The sequence below is a fragment of the Schistocerca piceifrons genome, chromosome 6 (genome assembly GCF_021461385.2).
Source record: "Schistocerca piceifrons isolate TAMUIC-IGC-003096 chromosome 6, iqSchPice1.1, whole genome shotgun sequence".
NCBI lineage: Eukaryota > Metazoa > Arthropoda > Insecta > Orthoptera > Acrididae > Schistocerca > Schistocerca piceifrons.
In genome coordinates, this window is record NC_060143.1 from 293972498 (window position 1) to 293985900 (window position 13403).

General features: G+C 42.1%; 1 protein-coding gene across 1 annotated transcript in view; it reads left to right on the forward strand.

Moving 5' to 3' along the window:
- Positions 1–13403, forward strand: part of LOC124803279 (sorbitol dehydrogenase-like) — a 78114-nt gene that overhangs the window by 19333 nt on the left and 45378 nt on the right. Inside the window, exons 2-4 of the mRNA XM_047264462.1 lie at positions 3071–3104; positions 3871–4035; positions 9530–9689. Coding sequence (XP_047120418.1) covers positions 3071–3104; positions 3871–4035; positions 9530–9689 — 359 coding nt within the window. The remainder of the gene's footprint in view (positions 1–3070; positions 3105–3870; positions 4036–9529; positions 9690–13403) is intronic.

A 13403-nucleotide genomic window follows, 5' to 3' on the forward strand; every position in this document is an offset into this window, starting at 1 on the left:
CTCGATTTTCGGCAGCCTGTGGACCCTATCGCTGAGAATGCACGTTCAACTACCACTCCCTTTGCAGTCTTTTAGGCCGACGATTTTCCCCAGTACATGTGATACATTATGCATTCTCACGACTATTCCGAAGTGTAAATAGAACTGTGATGCATAATTTTCCTTCAGTTGTAGTAGCATGTATTGGCTTCGATTGCCTGGGCTGCAGGATGGTTTTTGAGCAGACAGCTATAGCGAACTCTGACGACAAACAACGATAGATACTGTATGCTTACAAGTAATACGCTTTTTAAACTCCTCTCTTTCCAACACCTGCATCTCGTCAGGTGAACATATTTCCCACCAAATGGAATAAAGGTAGTACCTTACACCTCAGCCTTTCTCCTGACAGCTTGTAGGTGTAGGGTAGAGTTTGAGTGTGTCTGTCGCTAGTTTCGAGTGGTATTGCGAAATTTTTTCCCAGCACGATAACAAAAGTGTATGGTATCAGCAGTTTTTGAGTGGTATTGCGATTTTATGCCATCCCTATATAGCGTTATGGATATGATTGTGTAATTAGGCCTGATATTTGTGATTAATTGCCGGCCGGTCTTGCCGAGCGGTTCTAGGCGCTTCAGTCTGGAACCACGTGACATCTACGGTCGCAGGCTCGAATCCTGCCTCGGGCATGGATGTATGTGATGTCCTTAGGTTAGTTAGGTTTAATTAGTTCTAAATTCTATTGGACTGATGACCTCAGATGTTAATTCCCATAGTGCTCAGAGCCATTTGAACCCTTTTTTGTAATTAATTATGTAATTAGGATCGATCTTTGCGTCAGTTTCCTTACCAAAGTAAGCCGGCCGCGCTTCAGTCCGAAACCGGGCGACTGCTACGGTCGCAGGTTCGAATCCTGCCTCGGGCATGGATGTGTGTGATGTCCTTAGGTTAGTTAGGTTTAAGTAGTTCTAAGTTCTAGGGGACTGATGACCTCAGATGTTAAGTTCCATAGTGCTCATAGCCATTTGTACCATTTGAACATACCAAAATAAATAAAGTACCCTGAGCAGAATCAGGGCTCGAGTCCCAGAAAGGACATCCATTTTTAATTTCTTGTCAATTCCAAGCACCTCTGGTGGTTTGATTGTGTTGGAGGGGTACACTTGGACTTTCCGTCCAGGAGGAATAGGGTTCGAGTCCGAGAAAGTCTACTGCCAATTTCAATTTCCCGTTCAGCAGACATGACCTCATAAACAATGAGTTGCGTGAAAACCAGCTTTTGCTTAAATCAGTGGGCAAATTACCCAGACTATATTTATCTTTTGTTTCATAATGAGAGCACTTAGACTCTTCCGACAAACTTTAAACTTAATTTCAAAGCATGTGTAAACTTCCTCATGTACATACCTGTCGTCCACTATTTAACACATTAACTCATTTGTAAAGTAATAAGAAGCTTAAATCTGTTTTATACGTGGGACTACAGTTCTTTAAAGAATCAGAAACTTACAAAGAAATGACAACCCTTAGCTGCTTACAGGCGTTGACGTACGTCAACGGGGACAGATGAAAATGTGTGCCCCGACCGGGACTCGAACCAGGGATCTCCTGCTTACATGGCAGACGCTCTATCCATTTTTTCCGCTTTTATTCGTTGTATCTGTTCGTGGCGGACGTCGTAAGACATCCGATTAAGTCCGTTGATGATCGATTAACTCAGTTTTTTTATTATAGAGGGTACGTAACCCTCTGACCGAACACGCTGAGCCACCGTGCCGGCATCCATCTAAGCCACCGAGGACACAGAGGATAGTGCGACTGCAGGGACTTATCTCTGGTACGCCTCCCGCGATACCCACATTCTCAACGTATTGTTCCGCACTACATTCATAGTGCCCCCGCCCATTATACTCATTACTCGCGGCGCGTTGCCGATTCCCGTAAGAGTTCGGGCACTTATTGTGCATCCGCACAGAAGAAGAAGATGGTCAAGTGGCCGGTGAGCCTTAACTATATATATATACTAAGATGGTATGTGTTCCTTCGGACATGTCCGAAAGAACAGATACCATCTTAGTATACAATCAGGAGCTTACTAGCTTGATTAGAAACCAATTACTAGGAACGGTGTCAAAAAACTTCCCGAAAATCTAAAAATATCTAACGAATTTGAGGTTCTCTGTGGACAGCAGTAACTACTTTGTGCAGAGAAAAAGCCACTTCTGCCAGTCAAATTGCTAATGTGTGTGACAGAGATCTGCATTATTTTTTGTCACAACATTCCATCAGTTTGATACTATTTTACAAAACCCTTGGCATTTCTAACTGTTCACCCATTAAAAAAAAAAAAAAAAAAAAAAAAAATGCTTTCCTTTTCTTGGTCTCCAAATCCGCCCAAAATGTTCACTACTTGAGCCAATCCAAAATTTGCTCGAACAGGAACTGGACTTTCCAACGTCAACACCAGTTTTTATCAAAAACTAGTAGGATCTTTTTGCATCACACTGCAAGTTTCTTCTGCTGGAAATCTAGATATTTTCCTTGCTCGTGTAGCCAGATTTAAATGCCCGTTCTAATGTGCTAGTGTGTGTGTGTGTGTGTGTGTGTGTGTGTGTGTGTGTGAGAGAGAGAGAGAGAGAGAGAGAGAGAGAGAGAGAGAGCCTTACACTTTATCTAAAGGGCAGAGTTTTATCTTTTGCTAGATAAAAAAGGCAGTTATAATTAATTGAATTTGTTGTTATTTCTACAGACCGAAGCCTCAACAAGAAACTTATGTTTTAAGATTAAAAGACACAGCCTTCCAGTAACGAGAAGTACACAGATTTTCGCTTCCTGGTTTATTTGAAAACAAATAACAGCGAAGGCAAGAAGACTGATCAAACTGTACAGAATAACTAACTCTCTAAGGCACATGCACTAAAAAACCATTCAAGCGGTCAGAAAATTTATAAATTAGCATCTAATATTATTGATGTTAACCTTGATAAGCTTTGCCCCTCTAATTTAAATACTGTCGCCTTTTCATTGGCATTGCTATTACTCGCAATTTTATTTAATAAAATTAGCTATTAACTTTTCCTTTTCATTTCAGGAGCAACGGCCTATTCCTGAACCGAAGTATGACCGTAAGTTATAAGAAGTCAATTTCAATAATAAAGCAAAACTTTTAGTAGTAAATGAAGCATACTTTCATGGTACCAAACCACTTGTTTTATATTCTTCACTACTTCTTCTCTACCAGTTCATATGTTGTGTCATTTCAGGACAATAATGGAACAGATGGTTGCCGAAGAAACACACTATACAGTCTTGTGTATTATATTGCAGTAATTATTTCTTTCGTCGCCTTTGTTTATCTGTATAATATATACGGACGTGCCTTGAAGATATGTAGCAATTTCTCCTATTTGCACTTTCTTCGACACTTTAGCTCAATTGTTCCCATATTGTTCGTCATATTTCACTTCCTTTCACAAGTTCTGTTTTTATTGGACCCAACTCTGAAACGTCATAAACGTCACACATTCGAGAATTAAACCTGAAAACCATTTTACTCTATACTTATACTAAAGGTAAACGAAAGTAAGAGAATTTAATTCACATTACTTTTGAATGTACACTCATAATTACGAAGACGTTAATTACATGATGTTATGCTGAAGCTGAATTTCTTATCATTGAAATTGTAGTCATGGAATACATGTCTGTATAACAATGAACACTACACAGGAGAAAATGCGGTGGTTATCAAGAATTAAGAGAGGTTTAACAGACACGTGATGCTAAACGAACACATTATGAATGTGTTTCCTTCTACTCGTATGTTTTCCTTTCCGGAAGCTACAATATATTTAATGGCTATTACATTGCTACTTTTATTCTCATTTGCAGAAGTTCTTCTAAAGATGGGCCCTGTTGGTGTATGTGCCTCCGACGTCCATTACTACGTTGATGGTCGGATAGGAGAGTTTGTAGTGAAGGAGCCTATGGTTCTTGGACATGAAGCGGCAGGGGTCGTCGAGAAAGTGGGATGTACCGTGACGAACCTGAAGTGCGGTAAGTACTACGTAGTTCGCAACACTTCCACATATAGATTACCATTGTATTCTTTAACATTCGAAGGTGTTCCGTATATTTCCGCAACGCCGATTGCTTTTTACATTATTTCTTTATCGTATTGCACAAGGCAGCAGCATATATGCAAATATATATACCATAATAGACAAGAATAAAATGCGTAACATACACTCCTGGAAATTGAAATAAGAACACCGTGACTTCATTGTCCCAGGAAGGGGAAACTTTATTGACACATTCCTGGGGTCAGATACATCACATGATCACACTGACAGACCCACAGGCACATAGACACAGGCAACAGAGCATGCACAATGTCGGCACTAGTACAGTGTATATCCACCTTTCGCAGCAATGCAGGCTGCTATTCTCCCATGGAGACGTTCGTAGAGATGCTGGATGTAGTCCTGTGGAACGGCTTGCCATGCCATTTCCACCTGGCGCCTCAGTTGGACCAGCGTTCGTGCTGGACGTGCAGACCGCGTGAGACGACGCTTCATCCAGTCCCAAACATGCTCAATGGGGGACAGATCCGGAGATCTTGCTGGCCAGGGTAGTTGACTTACACCTTCTAGAGCACGTTGGGTGGCACGGGATACATGCGGACGTGCATTGTCCTGTTGGAACAGCAAGTTCCCTTGCCGGTCTAGGAATGGTAGAACGATGGGTTCGATGACGGTTTGGATGTACCCTGCACTATTCAGTGTCCCCTCGACGATCACCAGTGGTGTACAGCCAGTGTAGGAGATCGCTCCCCACACCATGATGCCGGGTGTTGGCCCTGTGTGCCTCGGTCGTATGCAGTCCTGATTGTGGCGCTCACCTGCATGGCGCCAAACACGCATACGACCATCATTGGCACCAAGGCAGAAGCGACTCTCATCGCTGAAGACGACACGTCTCCATTCGTCCCTCCATTCACGCCTGTCGCGACACCACTGGAGGCGGGCTGCACGATGTTGGGGCGTGAGCGGAAGACGGCCTAACGGTGTGCGGGACCGTAGCCCAGCTTCATGGAGACGGTTGCGAATGGTCCTCACCGATACCCCAGGAGCAACAGTGTCCCTAATTTGCTGGGAAGTGGCGGTGCGGTCCCCTACGGCACTGCGTAGGATCCTACGGTCTTGGCGTGCATCCGTGCGTCGCTGCGGTCCGGTCCCAGGTCGACGGGCACGTGCACCTTCCGCCGACCACTGGCGACAACATCGATGTACTGTGGAGACCTCACGCCCCACGTGTTGAGCAATTCGGCGGTACGTCCACCCGGCCTCCCGCATGCCCACTATACGCCCTCGCTCAAAGTCCGTCAACTGCACATACGGTTCATGTCCACGCTGTCACGGCATGCTACCAGTGTTAAAGACTGCGATGGAGCTCCGTATGCCACGGCAAACTGGCTGACACTGACGGCGGCGGTGCACAAATGCTGCGCAGCTAGCGCCATTCGACGGCCAACACCGCGGTTCCTGGTGTGTCCGCTGTGCCGTGCGTGTGATCATTGCTTGTACAGCCCTCTCGCAGTGTCCGGAGCAAGTATGGTGGGTCTGACACACCGGTGTCAATGTGTTCTTTTTTCCATTTCCAGGAGTGTATGTAAGAGAATATAAAAGACATAATAAGTACGACAGAACAACCACACAGATATAACATATACAGCATTAAAGACTAGTTACTGACTACAGATCGAAGTGCAGATCATGTATCCACTTCATAGCATGAGATGCGGATTCTAAAAGTCCTCAGCCGATCCTCCACACTTTTGCTATGTGGTCCAGTGTCTGTTCAAGTGCTTGTAATGGTACCTGAATTACGTAACCATTACGGCACCTCACCTGAACCTCTCGATACCAGTAATATTCTACTGTGTTTCTGTGGAAGTAGTTGACATATTTCTGAGACAACATTCAGATTTGATTTCATTTGTGATACATCGATATGTTTATATTGCAATGATATTATTCTCATGTGTATTCTTTCTTTTGTCACTATGATCTATGACGTACTTGAAACTCTGATTTTTGGGCGCGATTATTAGTTAGTCGGACCTTGAAAAAGTCAAGTGTTGGACGTCATGTTGGAAAGATGCATATTGTAGTTGGCTTATAAAATGTCTATCCTGTGCAAGGTTCTTCATTTCTGCAACCTATATCCACTTCAGCATGATAACAATGGTCAAGCCTTGGTCTCCCTGTACGATTTTGACCCACTGTTTACCCGTTCGCCACCAAATTAACTATTCTTTCAGGCCTCAAAATATGTCCTATCAACCGATACATTGTTGGTCAGGTTGCATCATAATGTGTTTTTTTTTTCTACGATTTCTACTAGGCAGACTACTTCTAGTTTACTATCTAACATAATTTCTAGTTACTACGATTGGTTAATTCTAACTGCCTGCAGCGTTACAAGTGTGCCAGTTTTGGTAATATAAACTTACTTAGATGCCTTGCTCATAGAGCTAATCCTTATGAGCAAGCCCCTGGCACAGAGCAGGCAAGGGTTAATTTATCGCTGCAGGTTCCTAACTTACTAGGAACATAATGTGTTTCCCAAATTCGATTCAGTCTCGGCGTTAGCTATCCAGTCATCGCATCTAATATGGAGAATTCTTATTTAGCAACACATTAGCCGCGCGGGGTAGCCGCGTGGTTAAGGGCGCATTGCCATGGTTCGCACGGCTCGCCCCGCCGAAGGTTCGAGTCCTCCCTCGGGAATGGGTGTGTGTGTGTGTAATGTCCTTAGCGTAAGTTAGTTTAAGTTAGATTGGTGTGTGAGCGTAGGTAGGGACCGATGGCCTCAGCAACTTGGTCCCATAGGAACATACCACACCTTTCCAAATTTAGCAACACATTTCTACAACTTCTGTTCTCCTCTTGTCTGAAAGTTTTATCGTCCAAGTTTCTCTTCCGTACTAGAATATATTTTCAGAAAAACTTTTTAAAATTAAATTACTTTTAATGTAACATATTCCCATTTCTTAGAAAACTTCTCTTTCTATAACAGTCTCTATTCTATATCCCCTACATGAGCACACTGTGTTTCCTAATACGTCCTTTCGTTCCATACAGTCTTTAATTACTTCGTAATGAACCGCCATATTGACTGTTTCCAACTTAGCGCACCATTACTGCTACAGAGGACAGCAAGAAACACTAAACCGAAAGTGACATATCTAATAGTAGTAAAACGACCGCTGGGCCCTGAAGGTGCACACGATCATTTAATGGTGTAAAATACACAAGAAGTCAGTGTCCAATACACTGGAAGTCAAATGTGAAAGAGCTAAATTAACTTCCATAACCTGCTTTCTACAATACACTGATACTAAAGTTTCCCTATGTATTTTCATACGTTTCGCAATTACCGACTTGATTAGCTACGAATTTAGTGAATCAGGCCGTTGCGCTCGCAAGTTCAAACAGCATACCAGATACAATTAGCGTCAGTTTTTCTAATAGGGTAGATGGTGGTGCACGAGACTGCTCAACCTTTGGCTCCGGTTCGATCCGTTCTACCGACCCACGTCCAATTTTTGTATCGATCTCTCGTTTTGTTTCAGGAAACCAAACGAGGAACTTGTTTGACGACGCTGTCCTTGGGGCTGAGGGGGGCTTGAACTATGCGCGCAACGTTCTGACTAGCTAACTTCAGTGCTAATTAACTCGGAAACGGCGCAATACATTGAAATCTTCTTTTGAGAATTGTTTCTCAGCACAACCTATCCCGCATCACCTTTCCAAGTATTTCAGACTGTTTCTGATCATCCTGTACACCTCCTTTTCATAGGATGCCAAATCTTCGGTTGTGTCTCTGTACAGCAGCTTTGTTAACGCTCATATACCTTGTGTTCAAAACATATGGAGTTTGCAGAATTCGTGTTATTGCGCAATAAAGTGAATACTAATGAAGACCACTGTGACTGTATACCAAATCATTAGTAACACATAAATGTTCCAGAATGAATTATCACTCTGCAGAGAAGTGTGATCTGACTTGAAACTTTCTTGGAGATTAAAACTGTGTGTTGCATCGGGACTCGAACCGGGGACCTTCTCCTTCCATGGGCAAATGCTCTACTGAGTGAGCTCTATCCAAGCACGACTCACGACCCTTTTCCCTTCCTCCCCCCCCCCCCCCCCCCTCACCCACCACGTCTCACGTCTAGAGCTCAGAGCTTCGCTTCATCCAGTACCTACTCTCCTACCTTCTGAACTTCACAGAAGTTCTGATGCATGCTCTAGTAGCGAACTGGGCAATGCTTCGCAATTATTACATATTATGAGAATTGGTTACGGGTTCTTGAGTCCCTCTCCTCTCTCTGCCCATCTCCTACCCCCCCCCCCCCGTCTCATTGTACATCTCCTACCGTCTTCTCCCCTCTCTTTCCATCTCCTCCTCCCCCTTTTTCTGTCCATTTAGTCCAACCGCCCCACTCTGCCCCCTCATACCTCTCTCTTACCTTGAGCCTAGTTGATTTTTATTGAAAATGATACCTTGATCGAGAACTGAACTCACTGAAAATGAATGGGAAAATAGGTTGGGATCATTGATATGTAGAGTATGAAAGATAGCTTTCCAGCTGCTGATTCTGTGAGGTTAGTTCCATCAATCACAATAATACACATGGTTTTAATCTGTGAATTGGTAGGATTACAAAGTTTCGTCCCATTCAGATTCCGTAGTAGTATTCCGGCAATAAGTCGATGTGTCATAAATACAACTTTCCTCTAAAACAGACGGTGAGAAAGGAAACAGCTCTCTCCTATGTACACAATTTTTGTTTGAAAAGAGCAGAAAGAACATATACAGGAGAAACAATTTGTCTAATGGTTTACATGCCATCCTATCGTAGCTGAAAGTCCCTACGATAAAATAAATCGAAACCGTACATTTTCATAGCACAGCACATCGCAGCATTTTCTTCCTCGCAATCGGTTTTAACAGAAAATCTGTACATTGTCGTTTAAAAAAAGTGCACTGCCTATGTCCATTTGGATGTTTATCACACTAACGCATAAAAATGTGAATCAAATCGGCTAAGAACTTTTCGAGATTTTTGCTAATACCGACTCCACTTTCTATATTAAAGATATATTTGCATATTGTACACATTAGAAATATATAGCCTACATCCGTCTGGACGTTCATTAGAGCACTGAATAAAAATTTGATGAAATCGCTCAGGAACTTTACGAGATTTGTGATGACAATGTTTCCCATTTATGATGTAGCCTATGCCCGTCCGAACGTTCTTTATAGAATCGTACAAAAATTTGAAGATAATCGAACGAATACTTTTGGAGATTTTAGGTAACAAAGTTAAACAATGACTTGTCTTCATACAGTAATTTAGATGAACGTTCTGTAACACTCACTATTTTCCAATAATGTCATTATTTGGCAAAGCTGCTTGTAAGCGGTATACTATTGACAGGGATTAACGGCGCGCTGACTCAAAACGTTTCTATTACAGGTGACCGTGTGGCAATAGAACCCGGAGTGTCTTGCAGGCTGTGCAGCTTCTGCAAAGAGGGCCGCTACAACCTGTGTCCTGACGTCGCCTTCTGTGCGACGCCGCCCGTAGACGGCAACCTGGTCCGCTACTACGTGCACGCCGCTGACTTCTGCTACAAGTGAGAAGTGTTCATTCCTAGCACCGCTACTCTCTCAGTGTCGTGTAATGTGAGCTCTACAACACACTGATCAGTCCTGTGACCTACGAACGTCGCCATCTAATGTTCTCAAATGTTTTTTATTGAAGTGGTCTTGACCGCAAAAATTAGTAACATGGTGACCGGTTGTAGCTGCTGAGCAGTCATCATAATAACCGCTATACTGTCTGTCGGGTGCATTAGGGGCTTAGAATGCAGATGCCGTATTGTGCTTGCGCATGCAGATTCTGTAACCTGCGGAATCCAGTGGGCCGCGATACACTTCGTACTGTTTCTAATACAACTGGCCCAGCCATATCTTCACCTCCGTGCCCTGGATGTAGTAGGTAACACTCTGCATGCAACAATATCAGCAGGAACTAATAAATCGACAATGTCACCAGCAGGCTCCCAACCCAAAGAAAACAAAACTGTCAGAAGAATAAGTCTGTTTTTAATAGAACTGTCACACCTCATTTACAACACATTTTGATTAGCACTGAGGAAGCACTATTTGTATCTTACACTAAAATGGCTGGGCAACGAGTCGTTCCTGAATACGAAACACCGATACCAATGGAGCAAGTAATGATACACAACATCCCGCCAATGTTGTGGTATGCTATACTCAAAAGTATGCTCCAGCTCGCGACTTCCGAGAAAGAAGTCTCGCACGGTTTGCTGGAGCGCCCGGGACGAAGCGCTTTTGCCAGTGTTATCGCCTCCTGATCACCTCACCCAAAGAGTATTTGAGCCAGCCAGTCACGGGTTAGTATCTCTTACCACGACACTACTTCTTTTCACGTAATTTTACGTTAACTGCATGTTTGAAAAAGCAATTAATTTTTACAGATGACTTGGTGGAAGACTGACTCCCTTTGTCGGAACACTATCACACAGCTGCACCTACCCTTGGGTTTTATGCAACCCGCAATGTCTAAAATAACATGTGCAAGATTTTCATATGCTCTCTCTCTCACTATATGCAAAATATTAGTACTACAGAAATAAAAGAACAGCACCTTTTTATAGTAAATTTAATGTAGTTAGATTTTGTTCTGGGATACGTTTTCGCTAGAGGCCTTAGTTCTCGAACTTTTCAAGAAAAACGTTCAAAAATTACCTTAAACGCGTTTTTCTTGACTAACTCGAAAGCTGTGGCCTCGAGCGAAAATATATCCCAGTATATAATTTAGCTGCATTAAATTTCCTACAATAAGTGTTGTTCGTGTTTTTCTGTAGGACTAATGGTTTGTGAGAATGTGAAAATCTCGAGATTAGTTTCTGAAGTCAATGTGGGTTGCATAAATCCTATCAATAGGGGAAGCAGTATGTATCGAATTTAGGAAGCAGTTTTTATATTAAATAGGACATAACACAATTTAAATGCAGGACTGTCATTCTTGGGCTGAGTTTATGGAGGACTCTGGTATTTTCTCTAGACATCACGTCTGGATATACCACAGAGTACCATCTTGTAGGTAGAATTCCACTCGGCCAAGAACAAAGAGCTATTCTGGCTCTGCAAATCTTTCGTCGACAGATATATGCTTTTACCCTTGTGTGCCAGCACTCACACCATTTCTGAGCTTAATCACACCACATAACATTAAAATGTGGTCTGCTTAGATACACGTTTCATTACATTACATAACTAAAGAAGAACAAAAAAGATGACATGTGTCAGTAATAGTTACAAGATCAGCGAAATACCTGTATGAGACACACAAGCACAGTCAGTGTACATAAATTACCAGAACCAGATGTAAGATAGAGATGTGAATATAAAATGACAGTAAAAGGCATTATCTAAAAGTCACATATGATTCATCTTCAGATTTTCTTTCTGTAGCACCAGCACCGGCATGTAAGAACCATTCCACAGAAAAATGTTGTATAACATACCAATGACGGTGCAGTTTAGGAATGGAAGATATTACGATATTGCAGTGCATGTGTTATTCAGAACTACGATGCAAAGTTCCTTCGGACATGCATGCATGCGACAACCTGGAAATTCGGGTTAGAGTCTCAGAGTTCGGACTAAATTGTTATACAGCTCACGGTTGACCATATTCGCAACTGTGAATACACATCGTATATGGAAGAGATTGTTAACGAAACTGTACGAATGAGTGCAAGTAAAAACAGTCCATAAAAAATAAAACACTTAAAAGAAATAGTAATAGGCAACATATAAAACTAAAGACTTGATGATAAGTTGACTTAAAAATGGAGCAAGCATACTTGCCATCACTGATTTCGCTCAAATTCATGGTATGTGCAGGGCGTGGGCAGAGATAAAAATGACAATAGTTGTAGATCCAGATGCCCTGAAGTTTAGAAAAAAATAGCAAATTTTGTATGGATCGGGGGATGCATTTATGGTAGCATAGCCTCGAAAGCTACACAACTATTGTAAGAGTTCCGTGGCGTCGTGTCTCTACAAGGGAATCTTTTTTTTTATTTACAGTTTTCACGCTACTTAACACTGCGAATAAACGTAATGATGGTCAACATACTTCATTTATTAATATTTTCATAAAAACCATGAAAAGGAATAGTTAACAAACATTTAGGACGGCAAATAAATTTCTGGTTTTCACATACACAACCAGATATGTTTATTATTTTACAGCGGATTTATACGTGCTGGAGTGACATTCATGGTAAAAATAGGGGTGACAGTAATTTTCTTGCATCTTGCATACATTATAAATGGTTCTTTTTTACAATTACATGGTGGTTTTAAAGTTTCTACAGAAAAACAAACTTGTTTTATGTTGATAAAAGGTTCTCTCTCATCGCACAGTGTGGCAGCAAACCAGGCGTCATCATTTCACCAAATATTAGCAATGGAATATATTTTCATGCTGTCTTCTAGCGATGTGATTTCTTTTACTCTTTCGATGAGATAGAAGCAGTTTTGAAGGTTTTTCATCAAATTCTTTATCAGATGATAAAAATAGACAACTCAGATTTGCACACTAGAGAGGTCATTTGGGGGAAAGGGGGGGGGGGGGGCTGAGAAGAAGGAAATAACGTTAATACTGCATGATGACAATTCTCCTTCATCATTTTTGTATAAAGTTTTTGTAACTTCTCCGGGTTCTGATGATGTAATGACAACATTCCTACATTTTGCCTCGCGCTCATCCACCAAACTTAAATACAATACATTGAGCATTATTTTGGTTTATCTGCAGTTTACATAACGTAAAAATTGGAAATACAGAAACTGTCCGCGTGCGTACTCGAATCAATGATCTTCGTATTACCGATTGTTCTCGGTGTATCAACCGCTGCCTGCAAATTACTCTGACACAAAAGGTTGAGGTCGATGTCGTGTTCCTTGACCTCAGGAAGTCATTTCACACCGTCCCGCACTGCCCTTTAGTGAAAAAAATACAAGCTTATCCATTATCGGATCAGATTTTCGACCAGAAGGAAGGCACCCTTGAAGGCAGAACTCAAAACGTCGCTCTTAAGGGAACAAAGTCGACAGATGTAAAGGTCCTGAGTACCCCAACGAAGTACGAAAGGGCCTTTTTTTCTAAGTCATTAGTCATCTGACTAGTATCATGCGGCTCGCCACGAATTCCTCTCCCGGCCAACGTTTTCATTTCAGAGTAAGTCTTGCAACTTACAATTTCAATTATCTGCTGGATGTATTCCTCTCTCTATCTTCCTCTACAG